At 36.0% G+C, this 16,478-nt stretch overlaps 1 protein-coding gene across 1 annotated transcript in view; it reads right to left on the bottom strand.

The window, feature by feature from the left end:
- Positions 1-2,108: 2,108 nt before the first annotated feature.
- Positions 2,109-16,478, bottom strand: part of MAP3K21 (mitogen-activated protein kinase kinase kinase 21) — a 38,190-nt gene continuing 23,820 nt past the window's right edge. Inside the window, exons 4-11 of the mRNA XM_062489042.1 lie at positions 16,051-16,226; positions 11,665-11,905; positions 9,699-9,821; positions 7,068-7,184; positions 6,377-6,527; positions 5,262-5,356; positions 3,084-3,869; positions 2,109-2,533 (exon numbers count right to left, since the gene is read on the bottom strand). Coding sequence (XP_062345026.1) covers positions 2,109-2,533; positions 3,084-3,869; positions 5,262-5,356; positions 6,377-6,527; positions 7,068-7,184; positions 9,699-9,821; positions 11,665-11,905; positions 16,051-16,226 — 2,114 coding nt within the window. The remainder of the gene's footprint in view (positions 2,534-3,083; positions 3,870-5,261; positions 5,357-6,376; positions 6,528-7,067; positions 7,185-9,698; positions 9,822-11,664; positions 11,906-16,050; positions 16,227-16,478) is intronic.

Raw genomic sequence — 16,478 nt, forward strand, 5'->3', positions numbered from 1 at the left:
ACAGAACTTAGCAGAAGTTTACAAGTCAAAATACTTCAGCACCTGAGATTTTCCTGTAGAAAGACAAATAGAGATACTTTCTTCAGAAACGTGTAATACAATCAGCTCCTTTTTTTCTCAGTTTTATACAGGAATAATTGATCAAGAAAGAATTTATATATACATAACGCTCAAAAATTCTAATTAAACCTTGAAGGTAAATGTGCTATTAATCTATATTTAAAATTTGATTCATGACTATTTTATGAAAACAGTTTGTATTAAAACTAGAATAGACAATCTATTCAAGTGTTCTGATTAAATTAAAGTTGAAGAGATAGAACAGTATGTGACTTGAATCATGTTGACAGTAAACTAAGAATACAGTGACAGAAACAGGGTTGAAGAAAATGTAACAATTTGCTATGCAAGCATTTAGATTTACAGACAACTAGTGGTTTTGTCTTTACTTTGAGTAAACTAATACTTTAAGGAAATAATTTTCTATTTGCACTTTGAGAGCTGGGAAGTTACATTTTCTGTGTTCTGCTCTGTGTGATTAAGACTTTGTGATTTTGTTTGTACAACTGTATGTCATCTTCAAGGTGGACACTGTAGAGCATACAGTCTTAGGACAGAAACTTTCTTAATCCCTTGTTTTTGAAGCTTTAAGCAACTGTATATTCTATTTGAACTCCCAGACCCCAGAGTAAGGGAGAAGAAAAGACTTAAATACAGGTCTTAACAAAACAGTATTCTGATGGGAACACAGTAGTTTTAGTCTAATATTACCTAATTTTATTTAAGAAAACTATTAAAATGTTGAATGAACTGCAAAATTAAGACTTCCAACACTGGAAAATGAGGGATGTTCCTTTAATTCTAAAGCTACTTTCATCAGGGAAAGTATACTGTACATTTGGTTTTATTTAATCATTCACTTAGTGATACTGTAAAAAATTAAACTACCAGTGTTATCAAAGATAAATGTTCCTCCCCCAACAATTAACTACTTGGAATTTTCTGGAAACTTTCTATCACTGAAACCAGTCAAGCACATCTGTTTCTGTCCTTTGATTCCTAAATATGAGTAAGCAGGCACTCAGTAGTACCTTAGGAAGAAAAGCTACAGAGATTATACTGAAAGATTTCATATTAAATTATAGCAGTTCTAAAATGAAGTGCAATAAAATGCACCACTGGCTCACTTAAAACCAATTATCATTAAAACCCACCAACTTTCTTCAATACAAGGTGCAGCAGAGTTTAAAAAAACAAGAAAGGGGACAAACCCCTCTGCCACAAACAAAAAAATCAAACCCAAGAATATTGCTTTCAGTGCAAACACTGTAGTCTTCAAAAGGTTAAGCGTACAAATATTTACGTTCCAGTGTATCCTTACCTACAAGGAATGTTGTTTCACATTACAAAGTATGTCAAACACCTTTACTCCAATCACAGTTTACCCTCTCAAATCGATATGGTGGCTGAAACTGAAATGTTTATACAAGCAGTGCAACTTTCTGGAGATACTAAGAAAGTTCACACAATAGCCAAGGGCAAAAACTGCAAATTCAGCTGCTGGTTCTTAACCAATTTCAGTATCAAATGCCAGCAAATAACCACCTCCTTATTGAGGAGCAAACAGAGCTTCCCATACCTGCACCTTAAACCCCTTGTCCCTCTCCCTGAATCTACAAGCCACAGAGGCAAGCTGCAGACCACCACTTCTTAGGTGAAACTCTTATTGACAGAACACAACCTCACTCTACAGCTCAATCGCTTTTTCATGTACAAAAGTTAAGTTTCCAGCAAAACCTCTCAAACCTAAAAAAAACTTCTGTGACACGGCAGAGGAGAGGTTGGCATTTTATTTTAATCATTCAAAATATACTTACAAAGCTCACCTAGAATACGATTTTGCAGAACTGTGCATTTAGAGTTACTAGCTGGGATTCCAAGGAACGTTTGAAAAAAGGCACCTACTACACTTAATTAGCTGCCCATTTTAATAATTTTGGTACTATTTGTCACAGTACATCAGAAAACAGCAGCACAAAGTGTTAGATGGACAGGAATTTAATATTTCCTCCCCTTTATGAAGAAAACATTTTTAAAATGAAAGGCACTCATGACAGAAACTCTCTCTCCAGTTCATATATAGATGGCCGACAAGTTTTGCTCTTCATTCTGCATAAAGGCACAGTACAGTCTCTGTTTTGACCTTCCACATCAATATCGAGTAACGAGGGCATGTGGCAGTTAGTTCTTTCCTCAGTATCTGGCAAGAAGTTAACACCTGGGTCTACATTGCCCTCTAAACATTCGGAGTCTTTAGAGTTTGGCTTAATCATACGTGGAATAATCTGCCATGCATCGATTTTACTTCTTAGAGAAGAAGGTCGAGGCCTTGAGATAGTATGGAGAGCGCTTTGCTTTTCATTTGAAACACCACTGTGATTGCTTCTTTGTTGAAAAGATGGGGAGGGCAGAGTTCCAGGAACTGACAGGACTGGGAGTCTGGAGACATCATTGGTTGAAGCAACTCCATTAGCTAGGGGAAAGAAAGCCCGAACAAAAAAAAAAGTGAATTTAAATAATGTGACTTCTTGAATTCTTTGCCATTTGTAAAACTGGGTTGCCATAAACACTAGTGACTTTTCTTCCACCAGAAAAAAATTCCACCAAAAAGCCAGAAGAGGATTGTACATTGTGGGGAATCTCCTAAGACAAGACCAATGGTGCTCAAGTAGTGTGTTTGCATCTAGACTCACTGCAACTGGCAATCTCAATTTACTATTTACTGCTACAAGAGATGTACAGAAGAAGCACTAAACCTCCTATAACTGGACGAATGTTTATACTGAAATAAAGTACCATTAAATTCTCCAGTTACTGTGAGGAATTACACATCCATAGAGTATAATGAAAAACGTAACATTTAAGCCACCTCAGAATATCAGTATCGAAATTTAGAACTTCTTTTCAAAAACTCATTTATCATGAGCTTATCCATTTAAATGTAAACCAGATTTAAGGACATTATTTTGCACTTAAATTTTTATCAGTAGCTTAAGGATTCATGGAAGTTCTTAATCGCCTACCTGTGGTCTGAAAATGGTTCCCATCCGATAAGGTTCGCCTGTGACCCAACATACTTAACTTTGTGGAGGAATCTTTTGGCACATTTTGAGACTCTTCTTTCAGGCCAAGACTGAAAGTCTGATTTTTCAATTGTGTCTCAGCTGTGTCAGGAGCCAGCTGTATCCTTTGCTCTCTCTTACTTTCAGAAATCTGAGACGAAAAGTTGTCAGTGGAACTACATCGACCACAATCACCAAGCACAGTGCTTACAAAAGCATCTTCACCATCAGGTTGAAGTAGGCATTTTGTGGAAATGGAGGGCATAGAGAGAAGATTCACAGTATCTGTTGCTGGATTTAGGGATGGAATACTTGCTTCCTCTTTCTTGGACTGCAGTCGTGTAGGGCTGGCACTCCTGCGGAATTTTGAAGCACGCTGAAATATTCCATCACGCTTCTTCCTCTCCTCTTTAGGCAAGAGTTCATCTGGACCCTGTGATTTGTTCAGCTCTCTGATATCTAAGCCCAGGGCAACGGATGCAAGGAGGACAGCACACCCATACAGCACTGAATCAGTCTTCTTTTTGTGCAGCGTCCTGCTCAGACTGTTAGTAGGTGTCACTTGAGGAGTACTGTTTGTAGAGCTAGCAGAGGTTCCTTCTTCAAAGCTCTCATGTTCTACTGTGTTCTCTCCCTGATCATCTTTCCAAAGAGGTAGATTAATATAGGCCTGATTGGGCAACTTAATGGGCTTTGGTCTTTTACTGTCCAAACCTTCAGGGATAAGCTTCTTATCAGTACAGGCACCTGTAAAACATCACAGTATTCTTTAAGATTGCAATTCAAATGTTTGGCTATTGCATGTCTGCATGTGTACATCATTACTTCCTTTCAAATGCGCAAGTATTAACCTTGAAGAATACTATACAACCCAATTAGGTGCTGTCAGCTCAAACTCACATTTTGAGTTTCAGAAACCACTTGGTGTTTGCAACACTTCGATAATGCTTTTTAAATAACACAGAAATGGATTACAGAGAAGTAATTTACTATACACAAACTGGCAGATAGGATCTGGAATATATTCTTTACAATACTTTCAATTCAGCTGAGTAGCAAATCCAGCCAGTTATTAGAAAATTTTTTAATTAATTAGGTCAACATGGTCTGGAGTAAAAAGTAAATTTGAAATCTCACACCCAATGACAAATAAAGAGAAGGTATTATTTGACTTGCATGTGTTATTCTACTATAAACTACGGAATACTAGAGAATAAACACAGAAGTATTTAAAATTCAAGTATGTTAACCTTGTGTGCAGGGTTATAGTAGTAAGCTAATAACTCTATAAAACTACTATTTGTGAAGCCTTGATCTATACCCCTACTATTACAAATGAAGATTAAAATGCCTTTTTCCAGCAGTGTCCAAGCAACTTACTGTTTCTTCTTCCAGACCTAGCTGCTGGTACAAACATCAAGTTATAGCAGACTTTTTTCCTGACACTGGTAGCTCAATTTTCTCAGATAAGAAAATCCACACTATAGAAAAAAGGGTGTGCAAACTTTAAAATTATTATGAATATTTTATTGTCATGGCCCATTATGCAATGGTCATAAAAAGCAACATGCAGCTATGTTCCTGTTCCTAAAGGGACCAAGTATGTTGTTCACTATGATTTTACTTGTAAACAATAACATGTTGTCTAAAATATTAAGATTTGAAATCTACATCTCTGCCTTGAAAATCTAGATCATAGGTCTTACTCCAAAAAACAGGAAACTAATATCTGGAAATATATCAGGGCTTACAAGTTTTTAGAAAAACTGCATCTTTGCAACAACTATGCTGATCGCAGAACGATGTCATCAATGATCATTTACATGTCAAGACAATTACTGATTTAGGTTGTTTCTAAAAGGAACAAAAAAGTGGTGATTGCAGACCTCATATACAGAGTAGCCTGCAACACAAAAACATGGAAGAATGTCTATATGGTTTTGTTCATAGACTGTATTTCTTAGTTGCTAATGATTTAAATACAGGGGTTTTTTTCAGAGGAAAATGGTTGGCAGCACGATTTTTCCTATAATAATCTGTGTAATCCTTTAAAGAATTCAAGCAATACAATTTATAACATCGGCGGTAATCTTAATACTATTATATGGCTACTTTCACTTTTTCAAAAATAGCTCTTACCTTGGTCCACAAACAGTGAAGCTAAGGGAACACCCTTCTGATTCTTCATTAAAACGGTTGACCAAGGGCTGCTGCCGTCTGAAAGGGGTCTTACTCTGCAATAACAATAGTTATTTTGAGATTAAGATACCATGCTCACATAAATTTTGTGAGAAAATTACTTTTTTTTCAAGCAATAAACCTGCAGTACATAACTTGAAAATCTTTCCAAAGGTAAAAAGAAGATGAAGTAGTATTGAATCACATAATTATAAATGTAAACATGCCTTAATGTCAGGTATTCTTTTTATGATAAAAAATTCATGCCTAAAAAGAAAGCAAATGAAAAATGGGCCTTCACTACCTTTGAACAACACAGGTTTGTGAAAACCTGGACAATAGTTGAATTGTCTCAAATAAATAATGTGAATATTGGAAGTCTATTTAACATAGTTACTTTTAAACAAACAAAAATAACATAAAGCCAGTTCTAACTGATCGTCTGGAACCAGCTCCTAACATTGGTAACTGAGTGAATATCCCTACCAAGAAAAATAAAGAAAGGCACTATAAATAATTGTATATAACAGAGAAATAAAGAAAAGATTTCTTACTGTCTCTAGATTTAAGACATTGGACAACATAATCTGTAAGTAAAGCTGTCCAGCTGATTTTCATCATCCTTTCACTCTCTGTTTGTAAGTATAAAGGATTTTGCTGGTGTGAGCTGTGCCTCACATATGCCAAATCAGTCAGTCTTACTTAATTATAGTGGAAGTACCCAGTAAGGGGCCATGCTTGCAATTCCTCAAAATAAAGTGAGGAAGGATAAGAAAGACAGGTCATGAATGTCTGGTATGCACTGGTAGCTCAGCATCCCAGTATGTTCCAAATCTCAAAAAAACAGAGATAAAGGGTACTAGGTTGTAGATAAGAATCAATAAAACTTTAACATAAGTAGGTGTTTTATCCTCAAGACTAAGTGGAGGAGCTACTTATCAGTAATGTAATTCTAAATTCATTAAAAGGTAGGAGTTCTTGCTGTAACTAGAGACAGCAGAACTTTTTTCACTCACTACCTGTCACTACCAAAAATGCTTTAGTATTATCAAAAATCCAAAATGTAGTAGACATACTTGTCCTTACAATCTGCACGATCCTTTGTTTGAACTGAACTTGGTCCCCATGTACAACCTTTCTTTTTAAAACTTCTCTTCACATCTTCAAACTCTTCTTGGTGATATGTTGTGCTCCTTCCCCAAGTTCTGTTGCTCTCATCTGAAGTTACTGGCGGTTGGATTTAAAAACACAAAACCCACATACATAAATACTATTTCTAAACCCAAAACAGAACAGAATATCTTCTGCACTGCAAAACCATTTTGACACAGTAACACACAGGAGTAGAGAAAAAAAAATGAGATTTTTTTCTTTTACAAAAAGCACCACACAAACTTCATTGATCCAAAAAGATGAGCAAGAAAGAAAAGTAATTTATGAGCTGACAAGAGACCCAGATTAAAGATAAAGCAGCAAAGCAACCACATTTTCCATGCTTCCTTTAACTGAGAACGTTATATTCAGGTAATTCAGACAAGTGAATTAGACTGAGCACTTAAGTTCAGTGAATAAAATATATTCTGTGGAGAACCAGTATCAAAAGAAACAGAATATTCCAGTTGTCACCATGTTTAACATTTTCTTTCTCACTACACCAAAACAAATTATACTTTAAAGTGTCTAGCCTCCATTAAATGCTTAGTCTGTCACTGTCTTAGCTGATAAATTAAACAGAACCAGCACCTTGGAAACATAATAAAATCTTGCCTTTTTTCATAACCCCACAGGGAAGTTCATATTCACTTGTGATATCTACATCTTGCTGGTACACATACACACTGTTTCTTCGGCCATTAGCTGTGTGTGTATCTGTTTTTGGAATCACTGAGGAAAAATTAAGAGAACGTAGTAGAGATCTTAGTCAAACTGATTTCAGAAACAGAACTGTTTCCCTCATATTTTTATCTTTGGGTCATAAAGCCCAGATCTGTAAAGGCATTAAGCATCTTCTAATGATGGGTTTTCATGGTAAGGTTTAAAGGATCCCCTTTCTAGGACCCAGTCTGGGAGGGTAGATTTTCACATGCCACCAACTAAGTGAAGCATTAACTTGGTATCATGATGGCATGCTTACAGATATGATGGAGAGACAAAGGAGAAGAACAATGTAGCCAGTTATAACAGCATGATAAATGAGGGGGCATTTACATGTCCACGGTTCTGCTGTTCCTACACTGTACAGATTCTCCTCCTTCCTCACCATACACCTCACCAGCAAAACTCACCCTGTAGCATGGCACTACACTTGCCTACTTTACACTGTCATTTCCAACCACATTCCTATTGACTACGAGCCTTAGTGGTTTTCCTTCTCTCTCCAAGACTCCTTTCAAAATCAGCAGAAATTTGTTTTAATAAGAAATTAACTAGGTTTTTCTTTTAATTCAACATTTAGATTTGAAAGCTAGACTTGCTCAAGACAGAGTGAAGCAGTCAAGCAACCAGTTGTTATGTGTGCCTGTTCAAATCACCTGTATTTGAGCAAGTCATCTTGAAACAAAGACACTTTGAAGTTAAATCAAGATAAAACATTATTGTGGGAAAGGGAATTTATTTTGCACAGGTGCAGATGGGTGTGGAAGCTAAACTGATTCAGCTAGATACTCCTGAGATATCTGATAAGCTTTTAGGTAAAAACCTAAGGATCCAAACTCAGAAGCAGACATATACTTCTTTTAAACGAGAGCCTTTGTGTTGTCCTGCATGTTCAAGCTCTATGAATACAAATGCCTGCTCAAATAAAAAAAGAAAAAAAATCTTCAGTGGCACTTAGCACACACATGCAAGGAGTGGCACTGCAACAGCTTACACAAGGCTATGCAATTAAATATACAAACACAGAAAACTCAAGTTTTCAGAACTATGCCAATACCTGACATTTGCTTCATTTCCAAGCACTTCCTCGCAGAGCAAGAAAAATCAAAGATAAAATGAGACAGTTTATACGTAATTATTACATTTTACTAAGAAAAGCCTTTCTTTACCTTTTTGCAAAAAGCTAAGCAAACAAACCAACCAACCAGAAAATCCCACCACATTCTGAGGACAGGAAACTATTCACAACACAGATACTTTGTCAGCTAACACCTGAAAAAGACTCCAGTTGATTTTCTGTCCTTCTCAAATTCTCACTATTAAAAGCAAGACAAGGTTTTTCCACCTCTCTCTGTTACCCACAACATTGCAAACTGTATCCACTGCAGCTCAAAGAAATACTGAAGTGCCAGAGAAGATATCACTGCCTCCCCTTAGACATTAACAATGAAAAGGATTTAATAAGGCAGAGGTGTTACAAAGGACACAAGAGATCTGATTTCTATCTAAACTTTAAACAAGGTGTCAGGCTGGTCAAAAATCATTCCATTTTTACAGACTAGCTACAGGAAAGTATGGAAAAAATTCTCATGCATTCTGATTTCCCCTTCTCCTCATTTATAGCTGACAAAGCCACATTCTGAAGTAATCTTCCTCAGAGGTGACTGTGCTTGCAAGAGAAGATAGTCAACATCCATAAGTAATCAGCTGGACAGGTTCCACTGATTTCATAAACAGAGAAGCTTAAGGCATTCCTCTCTGAACATGGATAATTAGACAATTTACTTTGCACAATAGATCAGACAGTACAAATGCAAGCAGTGAATCCTGTAGGAACTGTTTCATCTGTGCATATGTCACTCCCAAATATAAATGCATGATTCTCTGTAATAATGTTATTGTATTCCTGGTACCTCCACTATGGGGGATTGCGCATACCTTCTCTTCTTTTATTAGTATATATAATAATGTAGATCTACAAATGTACCCACAGGCTTTTTTTTGGTCTCTTTTTCCTATATTAAAAAAACCTAAGGCAAGACTTCTGAATTTATACCTGCTTAAAGCTTGATTCTCTATTGATGTAAGAAAGTTGGGTTATTGGCTTATTCTTTGATCTTTCCATCTTACATGACTCCTTTACTCTCTTAAGTTTTCTTTTCCTTTATCAACTCCAATACCCAATAAAAAATTGTTTTCCATCTTACTTGGATTCCAAATGTGATGCTTTGCCTTTTGTTATAAATTTTGATTCATCATTGAATCATTCACCCAGTCAGTTTACAAACTGGTTCCCAGAGTAATTAAGTAAAGATACAATTTAAAGTATTCACAATCATTTTGAGTTACTGAAATATTTAGCATTTTAGCAAGATTATCCCTCATTTCAAAGAAGTTCCAACCATTACAACCAGTCAAGGGATGTGGAAATCATACAGAAATCTGGCTGGAATCTGACACTACTACCAACATTTCAGTGTGCGTATGGAAAACTCTCTATTGATCAAATGAGTGGAGACTTACATTGTATGGCTCGAAGACGAGGAATTATTGTGGGGCTACTTGATGGACTAGAGCTGTTACTGTTTAAACTCCTTCTCTTATCCAGATTGGGGGATGCCTGCACTGTTATTTTGTGCTGGAAATCTGTAAGAGAGCAAAACAAATAAGTTTTAATGATCTGAATAAAAAACTTCTCAGAGGAACATGCTGCTATACTTCTTAAAGTTATATAATGAATTAGTCTTCATTATACATAATTTATTTATGCAGGTAAGAGATATACATATTAAAAACATAGAAAAACTCTAACAATTCAGATTTTGAGTCAAACAGGCAGGACTTCACACCTTCATGAGATAGTTGCAAGAACATGAGCAACAGCAAGTAGGTCTAAGTGGACCTGATTTAAGACACACCCACACCACAATCTATTATTCAATCTTTTTGGTTATCACAGGAGGGGCAAAAAATGTCCCTCAATATTTCATCTCAAACGAATCAATACTCATGGCAATGACATTTGCCTTATTTTTTTTAACTCGTAATTCATATGCACCATTTAAAAAAGCATTAAAAACAAAGTCACATTTATTCAAGTCAGAAAATCATGACAGTAAACTACAGAATTACAAATATTTATAGCAAAAACAACAGATACTGAGGAGGAAAAAATTTGTGAAATTAACCTTAATATACCACTCTAATTCCCATTATCAGTGCAATTATATTGCATACTGTTCTTAGAATAGAACTGTCTCAAGGACAAGTTCATCTGGATGTTCTTGATAGCAAGGAGCTAACTGCTATTCTGAATGAAAATACTTATTTTAACATTGTTTCAAGTTAAATATAAACAGAACTGGAAACAAAGGACCAAATACTCAATTGAAGGCTGCAATCCAGCATAAGTGTAACTAAAACCCATAAATTCAACATGTTTGTCTGTGATGGTGTAGGGTGGATTTTATCTTAATTGCTATTTTTAAATTAAGGAAAAATATTTCACTAGTGCTGAAATAGTACTCTAAATACTACAGCCCCTTTTGTGTCTTTCTAGCCACCAGACAGCTACAATTTGGTCAGACTTGTGTTAACACAGCATCAAATTCTTAATGCATTTGCAATAAACTGACAGACTTGACCTAGAAGCCACAGAAAGGAAGCCCACCAATCCCAGGATGCTGGCAGAGAATCTAAAATAATAATGAAGGCTTTCCAACCATTTATAAAACCATCAGTTTGTGTAGTGCTATCTGGTGGCAACATTAAAAAGGCCCTCTAAACCAGCCTCTGAGAACGGAAAGACCCTCACTGTCTAGAAACACACCTCCTTTGCAAAGGGGGCATTTTAGTGCATTCATAGGTGGAATGAAATGATCTAACATTCAAATTATACCACATTTGTATTCTGAAATCATTTGCTGCTGCTATTAATATGTTTTCTAGCAAGAAATGAGGCACTGAAGATTGTAACTGCTGTGATGTATTTGCAACTGCAGTAAGTGTGCAGTTTGGACCTACTGCACCTGCAAATCCCCAGCCCTCTTGAAGCACTGTTTTTTTGCTCAGTATTTGCAATTTTAGGGCAAACAGCGCTAATATTTGATGTTAGAAAGTTCTGGGAGGTATTAAAAAGTACTCTTCTGTCTGTACAGAAACAATGATAACAAAAATCTGAACTTCGAACCAGAAGTAAATCATGTGGCTCTCATGCTAGTGACCTTTTCCCCCAAATGGGGTGGACCTCTAGCTGAATCATTCTTCCAGATTAAATGAGGACTACACTTCATGAGAATATGGTATGTGAAAGCTTTTCCTTGCGGGGAGGGAGCTATACAATTCTTACCAAACCTTTCTGTGCATTACAGTAGAAGAACCTGGCAACAAAATAAAGTAGTAGCTAACACTGAAAACGTGAACCATGGAACTGAAGAAGCCATCGTATTTAATCATTACATATACAGTGAACTTTTAAAAAACTGCAAACCTGAAGGCAAACTAATTCTGTGTCCATCTTTGAGTTTCAGCCGGCTTCTTTTAAACTTCCCCTTCCTCTTCTTTACATTGGGTTTCTCTTGGTTTAACTGGAATATCATGATATTCAGCTCACGCTCCAGTACATCGATCTCGCGTTCCGCTAACTGCTGCTCACGGCGCTTCAGTAATTCTTCTTGAGATTTCTGCTGAAGAGCTGCTCTTGTCAGCTCCTCTTCTCGCGATCGAAGCTCCTGAAGACAAGATTCACAAAAGTAAAACTAATAATGTGAAGGCAGTACACTAAAGGACATCTGAAGCGCACTGTATGTTCTATTTCCTGACTTATTTTTATGATGCACTATATACATGCAACATGCCCGATCTTCTGCCAGAGGTCCACTCTGAATAAACCAAGATTCTGCATTCAGAATCAAGCATTACACAGTTCTCCTTTAAACCATTTAACTTGAGTCACTCCACTTAAACCAGGTAAGCAGTGGGGACAACACATGCAATCAGAGATTATCAACTAACAGCCCAGCAGAAAATGTGCTTCAAGTATTTCACATGACGAGAAACTCTTGCACAGCATGAGGGCTGCTGTTGGACAGCTCTTACATTTTAATATAAAGCCAATGACTTGATGAATACATAAATTATTGCCTTTATCTTAAATTCTCTAACCTTTCCTGTTTTTCAGTCATGTATTAAGTGGCACTTTTCTATCTAGAAAAGCAATCAGTATTACACTGAATGGGGATTAGTGCAATAGGATAAACTAAGTCATAAGACAGCTGTTTCTTAATTAAATCTAGCAGGTATCTGTAACATCAAACAACTACTAACCACTGAATTACAGCACACAAACTCCCCAGCCACCACTCTCAGAAGAGTTGCTCTTCTTCTATTCTTTTTAATTTTGAAAAAGGAAAAGCTGTGATAAGAAAGCTAGTTAATTTTTCAGTTTTTAGGTATTTTTTTTTTTACCCAAGGCTAAACAGCTGTAAACCTAGCATCTTGAAATTATCTTAATCTTCAGTTTCCAAAATCTGTTAAAATACATTTGGAATTTAAGACCTCCCTAATTTTAGGCCTTCCTTCATAGTATGGGGCATGTTACACAGGAAACAGATTTAGACAGAACACTTACAGTCTATATTGCTAATAACATTGTAGTGAAAGTACAGGAAAAGGAGAACTAGATGTGACTCATACTATATATGTTTCTCACGACATTTTTTCTTTCATATGATTGTGTAAATTTAACTCGGAAAACCATCATTTGAAATAATGCTATGCTAAAAGTTCAGGTTATCTAGAATTTTATTTCTATTTAAAATTAATTAATTTTTACATTATACAATTTTATAATTGTGATGTTGCCTGGTTTTGTTTCTCTTTATTTTGTTTCTATTTCAGAACTGACTGCCTAATTCTGCTCATTGGTATCCAGCAATGTTGTATGCCAGAAGAATTCCTTACTTCATATCATTAAAGCAAAAAGTTACTCCCTGAACTGTATTACTCCAGTATTTTCAATGAGGGGATATTCTATTCAAAGGCTCTTGACAAAAAGACTATAGATGCCAAAAGACAGGTTGGCACTGACTCAAACTGGTTCAGTGACAAGTGTCTATTCTTCACAAAGATATTCTCTGAGTTTTTTACAGCCATAGCACATATACACTGCTTATCCTGGCTTTAAAATTTAAGTGATATGACTGCCAAATTTCATATGGTGTACTAATTTTGAGTGAGCTTGTTTCAACACAATATTGGAAACCAATTTTTTTTTTTTAATTGACCCACTTAACATACAGTATCCTGCTAAAGGCAATTCTGCCTCTTAGAAATTCAAAGGAACCTGTCCTCACCCAGCAAGTAATGCTTTGGGTTGTGTTCTTCTGTTTGCTCTGTTTTTGTTTTTTCATAAAGACATCCAATAACTTAATATAGAGACTCCTGAAATTCCTCACTTTCCTCCTCTGTCCATTCAAAATAGGGCAACCTACAACAAGGGTTGGAAGTAGAAACTACATGAATTCAGATTTACAAAAAAAGATACTTTACATTTTAAATAGAAAAGATCTTTATTACTGCATTAGTACAGTAAAAAAGGTACATTAGGAAACACTGTTGATTTTCCGCCTTCTACAGCCCTCAAATCCAAGTTCCATAAAGCTCAGCAACCAGACAAAAACTAAAGGCCTCTACTGAAATGGTAGACAGTCTAGAGGAAGTAAAAGTTTCTCCTCAATGAGAGATTAAGTATTTACTCTTTTCCAAATAAACTAATTAAAACCAGAGTTACTGCAATTAGTTAGGCAATGTTTCCACACCACTCTACAATTAAAACACCCATTGTAAGGAAGCTTGGAAAGAATTCTATTATTACAGTTGCTCAAGAACATTTGTCAAAATAAGATTGTGATCTTCTCTTCGAGTAGGTGTCACCATCACTCATTTGCAGTAAACCCTTGAGGAAATTCCTTCAGCTACAGAAGTTCCTCTTTTACAGGAGGAATGAGACTCCATGAAGAAGATTTTTGTATTATTATCATTATCATTATTATTATTATATAAATACTTTATAGACATTACTTTCTACTCTCTAGTAGCTGGTAATGTGCCAAATTAAAACCCCTTGCATATATGAAAAACTTGCCTAAGTCAAAGTTTACAATCTTAAAGAAGTATACCTCAATACCAAGTGCTCTGGAGAAGCACTTACTTTGGCATATAAAAAGTAAATTTCATTTTATATTTTCCCCTCCCTAAATGACCTTAACTTACTTTCTCACCAAAAATACCACTCTTCTCATAAACCTTTTAACCTGCTTATTTAATCCTAGACTTGATTTAGTCAGATTTTTCTTGGATAGAGAATCTCATACTAAAATTATGCCTCCAGAAAAACAAAAATAAACAAAAAACCTGAACAGGAAGGGCTGTTACAATTGCTCCCAGAATAAAAAGAGGAAAATGGTTGGTTGAGTAGTTGCTGGAGGGGCCAAAAACAGACTTATATTCTATGGCAGGTTGAGGCAAGCGAACACAGTAGCTGGTGACCCCACAGCAAGTAAAAAAAGGAAGCCTCTACTCTCTGTAGAAGGACTGTAACTCAAGTGCAAAGGATGAGACCTGACAGCTCCTGAGGCACACAGCTCAGCTCTAGCACTTTGTATGCCTACTGCAGACAGAGCAGACCACACCACATACTTATCCACTTCTGTGAACCAAAATGAAGAGGGAAATGCAGAGGGTAGAAGAAACAGTAGATAGCAAGTATGTAATGATACCGCAATCTCATAGGTGATCAGTAAATTCTAAATACCACTATGTTGATACTACAGGACATATATAATGTCACACCCAACATGAGCTAAAAGTCCACACACTGCCATTTGTGACATTTGATGAGAGCAAGTGAAGGACAAAGGCTACAAACAGTGGCTTGAAAGACAAGAGTTTAGCTCTTGCATTTGTCAAACTTGGCGACTACATCTTCTATAAAGTTTCTTTACAAGTCATTGCACCTCAATTTATTGTCTTCCTTGTCTACAATCACTTAATGAAAAATAACAGCAAATATATACTGGGCAATATTTATACTGCAAGAAACACCTGCAAAGAAGGAATCTGTTTCTTCCAGAAGCATTTCTAACAGGGACTTGAGCACATCTGGCCTACTGCAACTTTTATCTTTATCAAGCTGTCTAAAGGAAAACATAAAAGTCAGGGCTGTTAAAACCAAGTTGAAGTGAGTACAAGAGTAAACAAAGAGAATTGACAGTGAATACTCATTTACTACAAGCATATTGCGATGCGAAAGTATGGAAAGATTAGTGACAGAAATCTGAGCAATAAACAAAAGAAACTAGATCTGCTGATTCATGTGTATGATTTTTGACCTTAGTAGCTGGCAAGAATACATCTCAAACTGCAACACTGAAAGGCATTCATATGATCAACCTGTTCAGCAAGAAGAGAGATAAAAGCACAATTCCGTTTTTGGAAAAGAAGCCATGGGATAGAGTCACATAACAGGATGAAAGGATTTTCATACTCACAGTTGAGGAGAATGTTCAACAGCAGGTGAAAATTTGCGATCATAAAGATTAGCTTAAGGGATAAATTAAATTTAACTGATACATGCAAACATGCAAGAAAAAAAATAAGACATTTTCAAAAAGAGCATAGAATGCCACATTTACAGATCTACAAGCTGTTTTCTTTGGGGACACAGGTATGGATATCTTTCTTTTTCAACTGCCTGCATATTTGTGTAAGTACATGGGTAAACAACAACTTGGAAGTTCAAAACTGCTGTATCACATAAACATACATACACACATACCTCTCCTTCACTGCTATACAATTGGAAAAATCAACTTACTTTTTCCTTGGTCCTCAATTCATTAAATATCTGCTGAATTTCCAATTTCCAGTCATCTTGCATGGAGTGGAAAGATTCTTGAGGCATTTCAGTCATAACTGCCCCTTCAATGGCAGTAAGCTGTTCAAGAATTAAGGCAAACGATGGTCGGATATGAGGGTCCTGCTCCCAGCATTCTAGAATTTATCAAAATCCCATCAGTTTGTAATAGCACATACAACTTTTTGAAGAATGTGAATTTCAAATTACTTGCTACTTCCTTTCAAGTTATAATGTGTTCTCTTTACCTGTAAGACATCCCCAGTCCTGTCTCAACTTACAGAGGTGACATCTACCTGCTTGTACTCAGAAGATTGTTTTTGTATTAATAGTAAATTTTTTTGTTTATTTTTAGCATCTGAAATAGCAAAACTATCAATATTGTACAG

Source organism: Cinclus cinclus, chromosome 3, assembly GCF_963662255.1.
Source record: "Cinclus cinclus chromosome 3, bCinCin1.1, whole genome shotgun sequence".
Lineage (NCBI taxonomy): Eukaryota > Metazoa > Chordata > Aves > Passeriformes > Cinclidae > Cinclus > Cinclus cinclus.